Source organism: Salvia miltiorrhiza, chromosome 1, assembly GCF_028751815.1.
Source record: "Salvia miltiorrhiza cultivar Shanhuang (shh) chromosome 1, IMPLAD_Smil_shh, whole genome shotgun sequence".
In the NCBI taxonomy this organism is placed as follows: Eukaryota; Viridiplantae; Streptophyta; class Magnoliopsida; order Lamiales; family Lamiaceae; genus Salvia; species Salvia miltiorrhiza.
In genome coordinates this window covers 50511295-50528728 of record NC_080387.1, presented here as the reverse complement: position 1 = coordinate 50528728, position 17434 = coordinate 50511295, and the positions used below count along the sequence as shown (strand labels likewise).

The window sequence follows — 17434 nt, the reverse complement described above, 5'->3', positions numbered from 1 at the left end:
TACAAAATAAATGTTTTTAGCAAGTTCAGTAATTGATTGCAATTAACTAATTCATCTGTTCATATGATTTGCACACTATTACACGTAGACAATGAGATTTACGTGCAATATAGGGCTGTAAATAAATCAAGCTATTCGCAAATTATTCGGAGTTCGATTAGAAAAAAGCTTGTTCAAGTTTATTTAGAGAAGTTCGATAAATAAACAAATCAAATTTGAGCTTGGTAATATTCGGCTCGTTAGCCCGTGAACAAGTTCGTTAAGTAATTCAGCTTCAAAAAATTATTAATAGGTACCGGCCACTTATATTTATCTACTAAAATTAATAATAATTGTATTAATTAAATATCTAATTAACTTTGTTTGTTATAAGAAAATAATTAATATATTTATTATTTTGAATGACACAATTTATTTCTAAAAAATCAATATTTCGAATATAAATATAAACTTAGAAAATTCGTCTAAGCTCGATTAAACTCGTAAGTCTCAAAATATTTTATAAATAAAGTTTAAAATTCGATTCGATACTAAACAAATTAAATGTGAGCACATTACTATTCGATTCATCTCGATTCGATTACACTCCTTCTGCACTTCAAACTACGATTACGAATTACCGTTGTCATGTGAAAAAAGTCAATTATGTAAATATCGCAAACAATAAAATACATGAAATACAATATCTAAAACACAACTATTTGTTATTTTAAATGTATACTTCCCAAAAGTCAACTACTCTTGTGTCATTAATAACCAACTCATATTGCACGTGAAAATGATATCTCCAAGTTCAACGGCCTATATTATTGACTTATTACGAAAAATATATACATAAAAAATAAACTTTACACTAGCTCTACCACTAATTTCTTAAATATTTTTGTTACCATATATACAAAAATATTGACCTTTAGCTGCATCTAAACATGGCGAAGCTAAGTTTCTTCCTCATCTTGATCTCAATTCCTCTCATCACCGGCTGCCGGAAACAGCCGGCGGCGGCGCTCTTCATCTTCGGCGACTCCCTCTTCGACGCCGGAAACAACAACTACATCAACACCACCACTCTCGACCAAGCCAATTTCTGGCCATACGGCGTCTCCTACTTCCACCATCCCACCGGAAGATTCTCCGATGGCCGATTAATCTCCGATTTCATCGGTAAGCGCGTCGCCCCGCCTCTCATGCAGAGGTCCCTTAATCTTTTGGCCGTAAATTCAAAAATTATTAGTGAATTTTGATTTTTATGATATTTTATAGAATTGGTGAATAAATATACCAAGTTTGAATTTTAGACGTGGTGTAAATTTCTAACAATTTTGATGTCACGTCAGTTTCGATCAACCTTAGGATAATTTGAAAATAATCAAAATTCATGTATTTATTTATCAACTTCATAGAATATGAAGGTCACTAATAATGTATGAATTTACAATTATACCCTTAAAAAAAGGTACAATATGTTATTTTATTTCATGTGTTTCTGTGCAAGGTGATTAGCTGAACATGCAAAATTGCCACTGATTCCTCCATATCTGCAGCCAAGAAATTACCGTGATTTGCAGAATTACCATGGGGTAAATTTTGCATCTGCTGGAGCTGGGGCTTTATCTCAGACTTTTCAAGGGCTGGTAAGTATTGTTTTTCAGACTCATGCTAATTTTAATTCATGCAGATAACTTTTTCTATTGACTTTTGATTATCTAATTAAATTGTTTAAATGAAAATTTGTGATAAAAAAAAATGAGATGTCGACAGGTGTACGTGACAGGATAAAAGTGAATGAAATTATGGATGCATGTGATATATATATGTATAGTCCCACCATTCAAGTAGCTACCTAGGTTGATATTCAAATATTTTCAACAGTTTACTCAAACCCCCATTTGAAATTATAGTATTATTTTGACTATGTATACTTCGAATTTAATGTTGTGTCACTTACTACGATTTTTTTTTTTGAACAAATATATAGCTTGATAATAGATTTAAGCTTGAAACCTTTAGTCTTAATCATTAATTCGTGTGATTTATGATCGTGTTATAATACGAGCTTCTACGAGAATTTTCCATATTATTAATAATAGTGTTAGATGCCCATTTGATATAAAACCAAAATAAATTAAATGTAGAGCAAAGAAGAATCTTAGGAATATGGAATATTTTATCAACATATTTTAGGTTGTTAAATCATTAGATTATCGTAATGTAATGGTTATGCATTCATCTCGTGTATCTCGCACTACTAAAGCACATCCAACCTAATATTTTTTCTCTTATTATTTTGATTTTTTCACCTTATTCTCGATCGGAAAATTTTGATTTTAGCTTCCTTCAAACTAATTTTCTGCATCCGCCCCTATTCACATGCACATGCGTATAATACATGCTATATATATATATATATATATATATATATATATATATATATAGGGGCAGACACATGAGTGCTAAAATAAACTAAAGCACCCCTATCCAAAAAAAAATCATCTTAGATTTCATATGTTCTTCACTTTTTTTTCATTAATTATAACACATCTCGTCGTCGAAAAAAATTGATTTTAGTTCTCTTAAAATTAATTGCTCCTATATACATACGTGTGTGACACATCCACTACATGCACGAGCTTTATCACCTACCATCATAATTCGTTGATACATATATCCTTGGTGATTTTCTCATGTTTTATAGGAATTGTGGCTGAGAAATTTTCAAGTTAATAAAATATTTGCAGTTTTAAGCATATTTCATTATGGAAACATTTTCTACTGTTAAAGATAACTTTTTGGGGACAAATTTGATAATGATGTTTTAACTAAGTTAATAAGGGACCACAATCATGAACTGCAAGAGTTTCAACTCAATGAAGCCAATATTATAAGCTAATTATTCTTAATAATATTCTTCTTAGGTTAGGTTGATTCCCACCTCTGCGTAACTTTAATTATATTGAGTAGCTTGTAGATTATTATAGCATGAGGTAAGTGAAAGTTTGCCAAACTAATATGCTCGCCTCCAAGAGTGTGAAAACATATAGAGAAATTGAGTGATTAGACTAACGAATCTTAAATTAAAAATCTTACGAAGATAATTATCGAGCTAGGGAGAGTTTACCTTGACAAGAAATAGATAGATAAATATATAGAAATAATATTGTGTGTATATGTTGGCTTGATAATAGTGTAGTTATTGTCTGAGATTAAAGATTTTAGGTTCGAATCGATCGTCACATGGTCTTTAAAATATAGTACTTACTTCTTTTTTTACCAAATGTAATATTGTGTGTACGTTTGTAGGCCTAGTGGTATAGTAGTGTGGTTAATATCAAAGGCGAAATATCTAAGGTTCGAGTCCATTCTCACACAGCCTTTTAAAATATTTGTTTCTTCTACCAAATTTTTTTGTCTTTAAAATAATGCTTGAGGCCAAATATCTCAGGTTTGAGTCCATCATCACGCGAGCTTTTAAAATGTTTGTTTCTCGTATCTAAAAAATAATATAAGCTCAAAGTCTCACATGCTTGAGTCGTTACGCGATTTTTAAAAAATTATATCTCTTCAACCAAAAATAATAATAATAATAATAATCCATAATTTCATGAGTTAGTTAATTTGAACTTATTTGATCATTTATTTTTTAAATACTCAGTTATATATTAAATTTATTTATTATATCACGCCAAAGTAAACGCCTAGCTACCTACATTATTGTCTCCCACGCCTAAATGATAATGTGAGAGAGAGATGTTGACTTAATGGAGATGGGCCCATAAATAAATTATTGTTGGACTCATATAGGAAAAGGCCAGGCCCAATAACGACAAGATATCTGAGAAACCCACATGCCTATATGGTCCACCAATCCAAGGTTCGAGAAATAGGTAATTGTAGTGTCAATATCATGGTATTGGTATTGGTCACTACGTGAAAAGTGCATAAAAATAGTGCTTTCGAACTTTTTTTTCGTGACTATCTCAATTTTTCAAAATTATCAAAAATAATCCGAGATATAAATTTTGTTCAGTTATGTTGTGTCATTCCCTTTTTTCACTTTTTGTATATTTGAGAGAAATGGTGGGATGGGAACTTGAGATTTATTCTTGTGAAAATGGATAAGGGTATAGTGAAATGTCACTGTTGTGGCATCAAAAAAAAAAATAGGATATACCTTATAATTTCCAAAGATTGGGATAGTTTCGAAATAAATGCAAAGACATAGGATATAAAATATAATTAGTCCTGACATGATCATACTTTCTACTCTTTTCGTAATTGTTGGAATAAGTTTTACCATGGGATAAGTTGTGCTTGAATTCACAAGTATTGTGAAGTAAGAATTTATATATCAAAAATGTAATTTATTTTTATTTTATTTGATTGGCAGGTAATTGATCTCAAAACACAGCTAAAGTACTACAAGAGAGAAGTTGCTGAACTAAGGCACAACATAGGTGGTGGTGCAAGAATTTCATCAACTGCAATTTACTTGTTCAGCATTGGCAGCAACGATTATATGAGCCCTTTTCTCTTAAACTCTACTCTTCTCTCCTCTTATCCTCACTCTAAATACGTCGACATGGTGCTCGGCAATTTGTCAACGGTCGTCAAGGTAAAGTTCACGAACTTGGAGTTTTATCCCAAACGTTTACTTTGAGTGATATAATAGATTCATAAAACATAGAATTGAATATTTGAAGGATAAGATGGTCAAACAAGTTCTAAACATCCATCAAAATAAACGATAGATTAACTTGGATTATTATTATTAAACTATAGATTCTATTTATCTGCATTGTTTACTTAATAGTCCACAGCAAATTGTTAACGTGGATCAGAATTTGTGACGGATTTTTTACTTGAATTTTCAAATTTCATGATTTTTGAGTCGAAAATCCAGCCACAAACTCTGATTAACTACAACTTTAGTTGGCTGATAAATTTCATATCGGCTATTAAGTGAACAAAGTCGATAAATATATGCTATATGCTTTTAAATTTCAAACTAAAAGTCGCGAGGAAGTTAAAGATTGGACTATAATTTTAAAATAATCCTTATTTTTATCCATCTATCATATCATTCACATTTTACATCCCTACACAGCCCAAATGATAGACTATATATCAATCCGGGATGCCAAAGAATATTAACATCACAATATTTATTTTTATTTTTGGATTAATTGCCTATAAATTACTCCGTTTGTCCCCTAAAAATAAGCAACATTTTTGGTGACACGAGTTTTAAAATATGTGAGGTGAGTGTGTGTTGATGGAAAAGAAATCCCACTCTATTATAAGTGGAGTGATGTTCAAAAATAGAAAGTGAATATTGTTTGGACAAGTACCAAAATGATAAATTGTGAATGTATTTAGGGGATGGCTGGAGTATTAAACTTACCAGTCAGGATTTCAACCAAATTTTCTATTAGCATGGCTAGCCAAATAATTGACGTCATTTCAACCAACATATTTCCATACGAGATTGATTATGTCATGTCAATTATTTAGTTAGCCATGTAAGTTTGGTCAAAATCCTGATTGGTAACAAAATCTAATTAAATCATTAGTTCAACAATTACCACGTCAAAAAATAAAATTTATATGCAAAATAAAAATTCGATGAAAGTTCAGTAATTTATAAGCAATTAAACTTTTTTTTTGTGCAGGCAATACACAAAAAAGGGGGCAGAAAATTTGTATTCCTAAATTTAGGAGAGTTGGGATGTTTCCCGGGCTTGAGAATTCTCAAACCAGAGACAGATGGTGGATGTTTGGAAGAAGTTTCAGAGCTATCAGAACTCCATAACAAAAAACTCAAGGATTTGTTGGTGAAATTAGATCAACAGCTGCAGGGTTTCAAGTATTTCCTCTACGACTTCAAAAGCAGTCTTGCACAAAAGACAACCAGGCCCCTCAAATACGGTAACACACCTCGTACATTTTTTCACTTGTACGATCCTCCTAGTATTTTACTATCACCAATGACAAACGACACTTTACGTTGCAGGGTTTGAGGAAGGGAAGATGGCGTGTTGTGGGACGGGGCGTTTCAATGGGGTATTCAGCTGTGGAGGGAAGAGGCCAGTGAAGGAATTTCAAGTGTGTGAAAATCCAAGCAAGTATGTGTTTTGGGACTCTTATCATCTCACAGAAAGGGTTTACAAACAAATGGCAGATGAAATGTGGTATGCAAGCACAGAGAGAGACAACAGCCTAAAGAAACTATTCCTATGCATCTAATGCATTTGTTTGGTAATTTATGATAGGCTTCTTCGATTTTTTCTTTCTTTGGGTTTATAGGATGGCCTATGATAGACTTAGACCAAGTCTTTTATATGTTTAGAACAAATAATTCATGATTCATATTGGTATTCGCTCGTTCAAGTCTGTTTAATGAGGCTCGTTAACATAAACAAATCATGCTCAAGTTTGACAGCTATTCGGTTATCAACTGACAATTGACATCTCTTCCCCTCGGTCTGAATCAAGATCAAATCATTAACCTAATGAGATAACTAGTCTCCTTCGCTTAAACTGAAGACTTTATCTCTACACCTAATTACTCCCTTACGCCCTTTTCTATAGTCTCAAGTATATATACAATTTGCAAGATTTGAAAACAAATAGAATCAAATAGGACATACACAGTCTGACTAAATAAAACTCACTGAAATCATCAGGCCACACTTATATTAAAGCTAGTTTAGTTGCCTAAAGGCTATACAAAAATTCCAAGCTTATATTCATGAGAATCATGAAAAATATAAAGGTTCGGATAGAAAGAACGTAGCATACCTAAGAAGCCAGCATTTAACATCTCCACGTTCATCCGTGTCATTTACTTCCAGATATCAGACATCAAAATTCTAATACCAGAGTCTTGATAGAATCCTGTCACGTTTCAACCTGGCAGCAAAAATGAGTATATGGCGAAAGTGAAAGTAAAAACATAGTAGCACGACAAAATCAAACGAACACCAATATATATGAAACCGGGAACTCCAGAAAGACTGCAAAATTTTCAACCTTGTTGAAAGAAGAAGAATTACAGCGCAAGTTTATCTGTATGACAGAGAATAGGGTAAAAATCCTGAAGAACCTCAAAATTAAGCAGTCTGCTTCACCAAAAGTCATTACAACTACATGATCCATCTCTAAAATGATGGAATCTCTTGCTATCTCGTGCAACAATTTCCCTGCCGACTATCTTTGAGATGATCTTAAATACATTGTGGCAATCGTTGCACACACGAAGGTTCTTTATTATACGTATGGAGGAACGCGCTGGAGAAGTCAAGAAACCATGTGCAGCTGCGAGTCTCTCGCTATGAGCCATAAGAGCTTCCTCCTTGGTTTCTTGGTCAACATCATGGAGCACACATTTTATCTCCGGTATATATCCGGCCTCTTTCATATGCTGCTTCAACGCCCTCAGCAATCCATATAATCTTTCATTATCGGGATGAGATCTATCTCCTGCTCTGTATTCATGGACTCTGTGCCTAACATCGAGGGGACCTTGACCAATCGATTTCTTCTTCTCTTTCTCTTTATCCATATCACTGGCATTTAGTGGTATGAGGCCTTCCCTCGATTGCTCATTCAGGCGCGAGGGATCAATGAGCTGAACAAGCTCAGCACATTGGTCACCAAGCGCCACGTTTCCATGTATTCTACAGAACTTCATCAAGGTCTCCCATATCGCTACGGATGGCTTGACTGGCATCTTTTGAATAAATTCTGAGGCTTCATCTAAGCATCCTGCACATCCCAACATGTCTACTATGCCAGCATAGTGCTCCATAGCAGGAACAATGCCATACTCGTTCATCATGGACTCAAAGTGCAGCATTCCTTCAACAACATCACTTACAACGCCACATGCCGAAAACACCCCAAGAAACATCTGTCCATCGGGTCTCAGTCCGGATTGTTTGAACTCTGCAAACAATTCAAGGGACTCTTCTCCATGGCCATTCTTAGCAAGCCCGGATATCATAATGTCCCAAGACGTCAGATTACGTTCAGGCATCTGATTAAAGACTGTAAAAGCATCTTCCATGGAACCACATTTGGAATACATCTCAATTATCTGATTATACATTCTGACTTCAAGATTAACCATCGACTTCATAAGATGCTCATGGACGGATTTGGCTTCAGCCAGAGCCTTATTCTCACCGCATGCTTTGATCAACGCCATATACTGGGGCAGCTCAACTCGGATCCCTTCCTTCTCAAGCAGTACCAGAAGCTCCACTGCTTCCTTCAGCTTCCTTTCCCTTGTGAGTTGATCAAGATCATCCAGTTTGCTAGTGGATTGACTCCCTCGAGCAACTTCAACTGATCCCGCATTCATAGCCAAATCATTCATTACTACTCCACTCTGAGATTCACTCAAACTTCTCTGGTAGTTCCCTGCATTAGAATAATAACTCCCAACAACATTTTGCGGATGAACTCCAGAATTCCCACCATTTTTCACCGGCATATCCGTGATTCCACCATAAGAACCTCCTCTCGAATTCTCTAAACGCCCTCCACCATGATTTAGTGGCGCTGCATCCGAAAATCCACCATTAGAGCTCACATTCTGCTGGAATGTACCATTTCCCATATGCCCACAATAATTCTGCCTGTTCGGAATCCGGTCAGCCTCACGGCCGACAACGTTCCGGACATAATTCCGACTATCAAAACTCGAAGAACTATAACCCGATTGATTCTGAACACTACCGCCGCCATTAGCAAACGTGTTGGATAAATTTAATCCATCGGTCCCAGTTTGGCCATAAACCCTACTAGGGTTTTGGTTCTGTTCAACTCCACCTAAACTCCCACCATAAAACTTATCATTTCGATTGAAATTTACGTAACCCGATTGGTTTTCAGCGCTACCTCCATCAAAATTGTTGTAAGCGTCAGCTGATTCAGAGGCAGTTCTGAAACTTCTAACAAAATTAGGGATTTCCACGGAGCAGCGAAAATCGGATGGATTTCTCCGACATACCTTAATTGCGCGTCTCAGAGAAGTGAGCGCGACGAGTGCCGAAGCTCTCCTGGTGTACATGGCCTGAGTGGACTCGCCCGATGTAACTCAGTGAGTCGATCGTAATTTAGGTCGCGGCGTTGCACAGTTTTTGGTTAGCGCTGAAATGCAGAGATGCAGTTAAAGTGGGTAACTATAAATGGGTCGGGTCCGAAGTCCGATTACCTGATCCTGTTCCGTAAAACCCGATTTGCTTCCTTTAGCTGCTTTATGGATTTAATATGAAGCCCCTTCTTTAGGCCCAATTTAATTTTCCAACATTTTAGGCAATTTTTCCAAATTAAATAGTACTAGGTGATACATCGATCACAATTTGAGAGCATTTTCTGTGAGTGCCGTTTACATACATATTATTTTTATTTTAATATTTAATACTCTTTCTTTCACAAAAAAATTATCATTTTTTTTAATCAATCGACTAAAAAATTATCACATTATTTATAACTAGTATACGCCCATTCGTGCGATGCACGATGGACATCGAAATCAAACGATAAATTTAAATAAATAAATATAAATAATAATAAAAATAAAATATAAACAAATATGTTTTAAAAATATAATATAATAATTAAGATCAATTACTCAATAAAATCTTGAATATAAAATTATAAATTTTCAATTTATACAAAGTGTAATGAAAATTTGCATTATGCATATTATTATATAGTATTATACATCATAATAAATATTTTCATACACAAACATAAATAAAAAGTTGTAATTTTTTAATGAAGAGACAGAAAATAAAATATTTTATGCTTTTCATAACTTATTCGTTTTTTATTATTTTTATACTACATTGAATTTAAGATACATATGATTATTTTTTCACAAATCAAATTTGATGACGTTTAGAAAATAAATAATAATAACATAAAAAGCAAAAAAAAAAGTGAAAAAATTGGTGAAAGAAGAGAGAAAAAAGAGAGGGAAAACATGGAGGGGAAAAACTCCTCTTTTATGTACTATATAGATTGTCAATTCTCAATCTAATATTAAATTTAATTAAGACATAATAATAACAAATATGTTAATATAAAGAAATATAAAAATTCATACAAAAATTTTATAAATCTAAATCATATTTGAAATTAATTTTTTAAGATTTAATTAATTAATTATCTATAAATATATATTAATATAAATTTCAACCTTTAAAATTTATTTTTAAGCTAAAGAGTTCTAAATGAACAAATATAAGTCTAATCTTTTTAGTTACATTAAATTGTTATAGCAAAAAAAATAGAAAATATTAAAAATGATGTCTAACAAAAATATAAAAAATAAAATAAAATAAATATTAAAAAATGAATGAAAAAAAAATGAACTGTGTTATTCAAAGAAAGGAGGTAGCCAGGTAGGAGAGAGGAGAGGATAGATGAAAGATGAGAGAGAGAAAAAAATTGTGACTTTAAATGATAATAATTTATTTATTTTAAATTTATTTTTATATTTTTTACATCAAATTAAAGATCTTATTATTATCTTTAATTTAACATCCATATAAAATATTTTTTTATAAGTAAAAGTTGATGAATTTTAAAAAGAATCAAAACAAAAAATGCAGAGTAAAGAGAGAATTTTTTGTAGAGAAAATTCGTGCATGTTTTATATATATAGATTAACTGATAGATATTTAATGAGTAAATAGTGGGATAGATTGTGGGAGAGAGAATACAGCTCTTTTATAGGAGAGAGAAAAATTAGCGGTAAAATTTTACCGTTAAACTGCTCTTTTATATTATATATAGATAGTAAGGCACAACTCGCTATATTATTAACCTCCAATTCCTCATTATTTACAAAATTTAACAGTTATGAGACTCTTAAGTCTTAACTATATTTTATAGTCACTCAATTCAATATTACATTTATAGTGGGAAACTTATTCTATTGTCAATTTATTAACTTGTGTTTGTAATGTGATAAATTTTTCGTGTAAAGAAGGAGTATATTATTATTGGATCCACTAAATTATTATTATTATTATTATTTTGAAGTGGGTAAAATGTAATTATATTAAATCACGATGAACAATATATGTAAGCCATGAAAAAAATTCTAACTTCTAAATCATTACATCATTCAATCAAGCAACAAAATTTGCTAGACAATGAGTGATTTTATTAACATGGTGAAAATCTAAAACAATATGTTCCTTAAGTAGCACAAAAGCTTCAAACATATCATCACAAAAGCGATTACATACCTTCATAATTTTGATGGACAACATGCACCACTAATAGGGGGCCAATATGCAAAACTCGATACGCATAAGCATGAGATTGAATGAATGTGGTGTCGGTGCGACCCATGCGATGCGATGAGCAATAATCCCCCCACTATAAGAAACGTCGACGTTCAGCCGCTGAGGAGGGATCCAATGTCGTTGTTGGGCAGCATGTTTCCTAGAAAGATTTCAAATATATCCAAGTTAAAGAGGTCTTGCCATATTTAAAATCGTTTCTACATATATCCAACACAAAACAACTCGAAATCCTCCACACCCTCCTTCTCCAAAATCAATTTGCACATATCCTCCACCCACCATCAACTATTCTCCCAACTACCTATCACCCTCATTCACTCTAGATGGCCAGAGGTCGATTAAATTAATTAATTATATTAAAATTTAAATTTCATTACTCATTATCCCCTTTAACTTCAAAAATATTATTTTTATGTAATTGAATTAAATTTTCACAAAATAATGTTCATCCTAATATGCACACTACAAAAAAAACGCAAAATTACCGACCAGATTTACCAGCGGCGGCCCACTGACGACGGAGAAAGGCGACCCGTTCTTTTAAAAGACCGTCGAGAATATCGGCGGCAAGGAAGCCGCAGGTAAGTATAATATTAATTAAGTTATTTACGTAAATAAATTACCGACGGCGTGGCAAGTGGGTCGTCGGGCCATTCAAGCCGCCAGTAATTACCGGCGGTGAGCCACGCCACCGGTATATTGAAAGCAGGTCGCCAGAAACCCCACCTATCGGCCGCGCCGCCAGTAATTTTATTTGTTTATTTATAATTTTATTTATTTGTGGAATCTAAACAAGATTTTTTCACTAATCTAGTTTGAAATCAAGAATCTTAAGTAGAATATCTATTAATCACTCTTGAATTGTGGAATATAAACAAGATTCTTCACTAATCAAGATTGGAATCAAGAATCTTAAGTAGAATATCTACTAATCACTCTTGAATTGTGAAATCTAAACAAGATTGTATAATTAAGTCGAAAAATATATGTACTTAAAAAAAAGGGTAACATAGATTGAATTCAACGTATGCAATTGAATTCAAAATACATTACAAATATCAAATTAAAATACTTATTGTGTATAAACTAGATTGATAAAAAAATTATAATAATAATAAAAAAAAATAATTAATAAATGTTTTTCGACATAAAAATAAGGACGTAAACGAGACCGATCAGTAACTAAAGACATCTCTTAGATATCATCTCGACATATTCTTAGGTTATGAATGTATGATATTGTATATATATTGAAATAGAGTTTAAATGAATTAATAGGTACTAGATATATCAATAATACGAATGTTCTGTATTGGTGACCACTCGAAAAGAACTTCAAAGTTAAGCGTGCTTAACTTAGAGCACAACTAAGATGAGTGACCGACTCAGAAGTTCGTCTAATGTATACAATACTGTATACATACGAAAATACTTGTGGGGTATAAATAAATAAATAATAGAATCTGGCGAGCAGCTACCGCCATTCGGTGAACATTATCGATGGCGGTAGCACCGTCGCTAATTACAGGCGGCCAACGCCGCCGTTAAAAGTTCGGCAAAGCTCCGCCGATCAACGGTGACATTCAACGACGGCGTCGCCGTCGGTATACGAATCAGTGACAAGAAAATTACCGGCGACAACCCGCCACCGGTGATTTTAATTTTGACGGTCGCCCTATGTTTACCAACGACACACGTTGCCGATAATCTCAATTTTTTTTGTAGTGATATGGTTGGTTAATTCAACAACTTGGCATGAAAATAAATTAAGATATTAAAAGATCCCAAATATATATCATAAAAATAAAATAAACTACGAACAAACTGCTACCAACTTACTCCCACAATTTCGTCACTCAATAGTTATTATATACATTAAATCACTTTCAAGTTTAAAGCTCCTTTAACAATATAAATGAATATATGAAAAAGCAATATAGAGCATATTATATACATTATCAATACGTATACATCGTATAACAATCAAACATAAATCGAAATTAAGGGCCCCAACAAATTTTACACGCCCACAATTATCATTATTATTATTGTTATTGTCTGTTTCTTTCCTTTTTCATTTTCCACTCTTTATGATAAAAAGTTATCATTAAAATTGAACAGAAGGCCGGAGGTGTATGTGTATTAATTTAGTGTTAGCGTGATTAATGACTCAAGTTTAAAAAATGTAATTTAACTGAATTAAGTCGGTTGAATATCATTATGTTCAAATTTAACTTGTTATTAATTGTCTAATCGAATCTTGAAATTTATTTATTTGCCAATGCTTCGAATCTCACGAATTTAATTGATTATAAACGAATTTTTTAAATTTATATTTATATTTTTTAGAAATAAATTATTTCATTCACAATTATATAATGTACTAATAATTTTCTTAGACTTAATTATAAAGTTAATTAAATATAAGTTGTACATAATAATAAGTTATAAGTACTTTCAAGTTAAATCATTTAACGAGCCGAATATTACCAAATTCAAGGGTAGTTCGTTTATTTATCGAGCTTCGCTGACATTCATAACTCTTGTCAAACATTTTCTTTTTTAATCATCAAATTATCGATATTTTTATGTGAATCTTTGTAGAGTAATCCTCATTACGTACATAATCAAATCGTATGAATTTTATCTTTCAAAACATCAAAAAGTTAGAAAATATATATATCCCCAGTCATGATTTTTTTTATATGTTCGCTCCTAATCTTATGTTCAAATTCACTGTCATATGATTTTTTAAAATATTTATTTATTTTTGTACAAAATAATAATAAAAAGGTTACCGTGACAAAAAAATATCGACGTCCTTTCTTGAAAAACCCACGATTTTCACGAACTATAAATCACAACCACACTTTTAATTTCATAAAGGCCATATCAATATCTAAGTCCCACTTTCACACAAGTGCTTTTGCTGTCCAAGGACCAAAGTTGTTAGCCACTGAAAATTACATTTGATTTTGGCAATCTATTACATAATAGGATTAAGCCTTAACCTATGTGGCATATCTAAAATCTCTCCATTTCAAAATTTACCATATATAATTTTCATCATTTATTAATTAATTAACTATTACATTCTATATAAAGATTCATTAATCATAATAAATACAATTAATAATATATATATATATATATGATAATAATATTAACATTAAATATAATCTAAATTAATAAATTTTATTATTTATTTTTTCTAGATAAAAATTAGATTTACATGTCTGATAAAAAAAAATTATAATCTATATACGATAAATTATTTTAATTGAATGTTAGTGATTAGATGTATATTTGTTATTAATTTTATATTACTCAATAGCGTACATATTATATGTATATGTTGCAATATATCATATTGTATGTATGTATATATATATATATATATATATATATATATATATAATATTTATATTCTTAATTTTCAATAAAACTAATTTTAAATTAAGTTTGAATTGAGACATGCACGTATATGTAAATTATAAATTGAGACACAAATTCTATAAACTGATTACTTTAAAACAAAATCTTATTTTATGTCTATCAAAATAATTAAAATTTTATTTTTATTTTTTATAAAATTAATCCATACATTTTATTTATATAGGGAAGAAAAATATATTTTTCATTTCTGCAAACTTTATTTGTTTCTGTTCGTCCATTACTACAATAATAATAATAATAATAATAATAATAATAATAATAATAATAATAATAATAATAATAATAATTATTATTATTATTATTATTATTATTATTATTATTATTATTATAATAATATCTATTCTATAATACGATTAGGCCTTAGCCTACGTGGCAGGCCTCAAATTATTTCTTTTCAATCTCAATCTCCAACGTGGCATTTGAGAATCCAATCTATATATTCTCATTCTCACTTTTAAAACAAAAGTCACACCTCCCTCTTCCTCACCCCATCGCCGTCGTCCCTGAATCCGGTCGGCGTCGTCTCCCCCTTCACTGTCTCTATCTTCTCTCAATCCTTTTCTCTCTCTAAAGTCGATTGCACACTCAAATCAAGCCCTAATTCCCCCCCTTAAACTGCCCGCCTCTCTCTCCCTCTAAATTCAGGCGTCGCCGCCGTCCTAAGGGCGGCGTTGCTCCGCCTCATCTCTGGCTCCCTCTTCCATTCCTTAATTAGTTCGATTTTGTTTCCACTTCTTAAACCCATGAGAATTCTCCATTTGAAGCAATTAATACAAGAGCCCTAAGATTTCTTTTTCCTATAACCCGTTGTCGTTCCTCCTTCTAGACTTCGGCGAAATAGTCGCCGCTGAGCTTGCGGTTCGTCCGCCGTCGAGTCACCGCTGAGCCCTGGAGTTCGTCCATCGTGCCGTCGACCCCCACCCCACCTACGACTTCTCTGTTTTGATACCTCCATTTCCTGATTAGCCGTGATTCTTCCTACACACCTATGGTAAGTATTAAATTAGTTTCCTAATTTAATAACGCGTTTCACTATTTTAAATATAGAATGATTATTATTTTAGAAAGAACAAATTTTGGAAAGAATTTTAGCATCTGCTATCAAGCGTGTTGTGATTGTTGCATGGAAGCAATATGATTTATCAACTCTGATGAGGGGTGAAATATGCAAGGTCCTAAGATCAGGACACGTGGCTTTGCTTGGAATACCAAAGATGAGCAGCAGGGAGCAAAGAAGCTGTGAGAAATAGGCAGAGGAAAAAGTCCAAAGCAGAGTTGGCAGAGCAAAGCTTCCAGAACAGAGCTGCCAGAGCAGAGTTTGCCAGAGCAGAGCTTCCAGAGCAGAGCTTCCAGAGCCAGAGCTAACTAGAGCAGAGCTTCTAGAGCAGAGGGCCAGAGTCAAGTTGCCAGAGCAGAGATGCCAGAGCCAGAGCTAACCAGAGCAGAGATGCCAGAGCAGAGCCTCCAGAGCAGAGCTGCCAGAGCCAGAGCTAACCAGAGCAGAGCTGCCAGAGCAGAGGGCCAGAGCCAAGTTGCCAGAGCAGAGCTGCCAGAGTAGAGCTATCAAAGCAGAGCTAAGTCATTAAAGTTAGAGCCAGAGCTAAGTCGCCAGATCCAGAGTCAGAGCTAAGTCGTTAGAGTCAGAGCCAGAGCCAAATCGCCAGATCCAAAGCAGAGCTAAGCTATTGGAGCCAGAGCGTGGAGCCACACGCCAGAGACAATTCGCAGAAGGCGGAGCTACTTAGCAGAGCGGAGCCAAAGAGTAGAAGTCTGCCCCAAGGAAGGAAATACAGAGCTACTAGACAGAGAAGGATGATAAGGACAGAATCCAGCTCTTTAATTAGGGGACAACGACCTGACAAGTTATAATATAATAATAGCCTTAATTAGTTTAATGGCGAGCATGCAGAATAGATGACCAAACGAATTTACTACTTTACCCTGACTGTAATGCCTATAAATACCTACGATGATGAAATAAAACACACGCTCTCTCTTTTACTGCTTTAAGAACTCTTCTATTTCTTTTCTCTCTAGAGTTTGAACTAATAAAATTACATACATAAATAAAATATCTAAATTGTTAGAGTTATGTTTGTTAGATAGTTGACAATTGGAGTCATGGTTGAATATAATTTCATATTTGATGATGCTCTCTCAAACTCTAGATGAGATGATGCTCAAAACTCCAGACGAGATGATGCTCTTTCAAGTTTTAGACGAGATGATTCTCTTTCAAGTTTCAGACAAGATGATGCTCAGAAGTTAGAGGTGATCTGTCAAATCTGCGACGAGATGATGCCCACAACTTGGTTGGTCTTAAAACTCCAAATGATACGATGTTTGATAAATCAGTTATGGTCTTTTAAATATGAGGCGAGATTATTTTCATAATTAGTTATGCTTTTAGAAGTTCGAAATTATATGATACTCTCAATTCAATTATGATTTTTCTAACTCCATATAAAATTATGGTCAAAAGGCAAAATAAAAAAACATTGAACAAAATTAATAAATCTTGTAACAACAAAGTCCCTCAAAAAAAAAAAAATCTTGTAACAACAAATGCAACAAATCAATCCTCCATCATACCTATGTCAAATTTATATGTATTTCTACTCTTTTTTTTTTCTTACGCGTCAACTTTCTATAAA

The 17434-nt window shown here is 32.9% G+C and overlaps 2 protein-coding genes across 2 annotated transcripts; one reads left to right on the top strand and one right to left on the bottom strand.

Annotated features, from left to right (window-relative positions):
* Nucleotides 1–748: 748 nt before the first annotated feature.
* On the top strand, nucleotides 749–6397 carry LOC130990572 (GDSL esterase/lipase 5-like). The gene is made up of 5 exons (XM_057914793.1): nucleotides 749–1164; nucleotides 1504–1634; nucleotides 4388–4612; nucleotides 5670–5925; nucleotides 6011–6397. The coding sequence occupies exons 1-5, from the start codon at nucleotides 930–932 to the stop codon at nucleotides 6241–6243; spliced, it is 1080 nt and encodes a 359-aa protein (XP_057770776.1). The 5' UTR covers nucleotides 749–929; the 3' UTR covers nucleotides 6244–6397.
* A 614-nt stretch (nucleotides 6398–7011) lies between these two features.
* LOC130990564 (pentatricopeptide repeat-containing protein At4g32450, mitochondrial-like) lies at nucleotides 7012–11554 on the bottom strand. Its single transcript, XM_057914788.1, has 2 exons — nucleotides 11265–11554; nucleotides 7012–9153 (listed from the first exon to the last, which is right to left on the bottom strand). The coding sequence occupies exon 2, from the start codon at nucleotides 9071–9073 to the stop codon at nucleotides 7124–7126; it is 1950 nt and encodes a 649-aa protein (XP_057770771.1). The 5' UTR covers nucleotides 9074–9153; nucleotides 11265–11554; the 3' UTR covers nucleotides 7012–7123.
* Between the last annotated feature and the right edge of the window lie 5880 nt (nucleotides 11555–17434).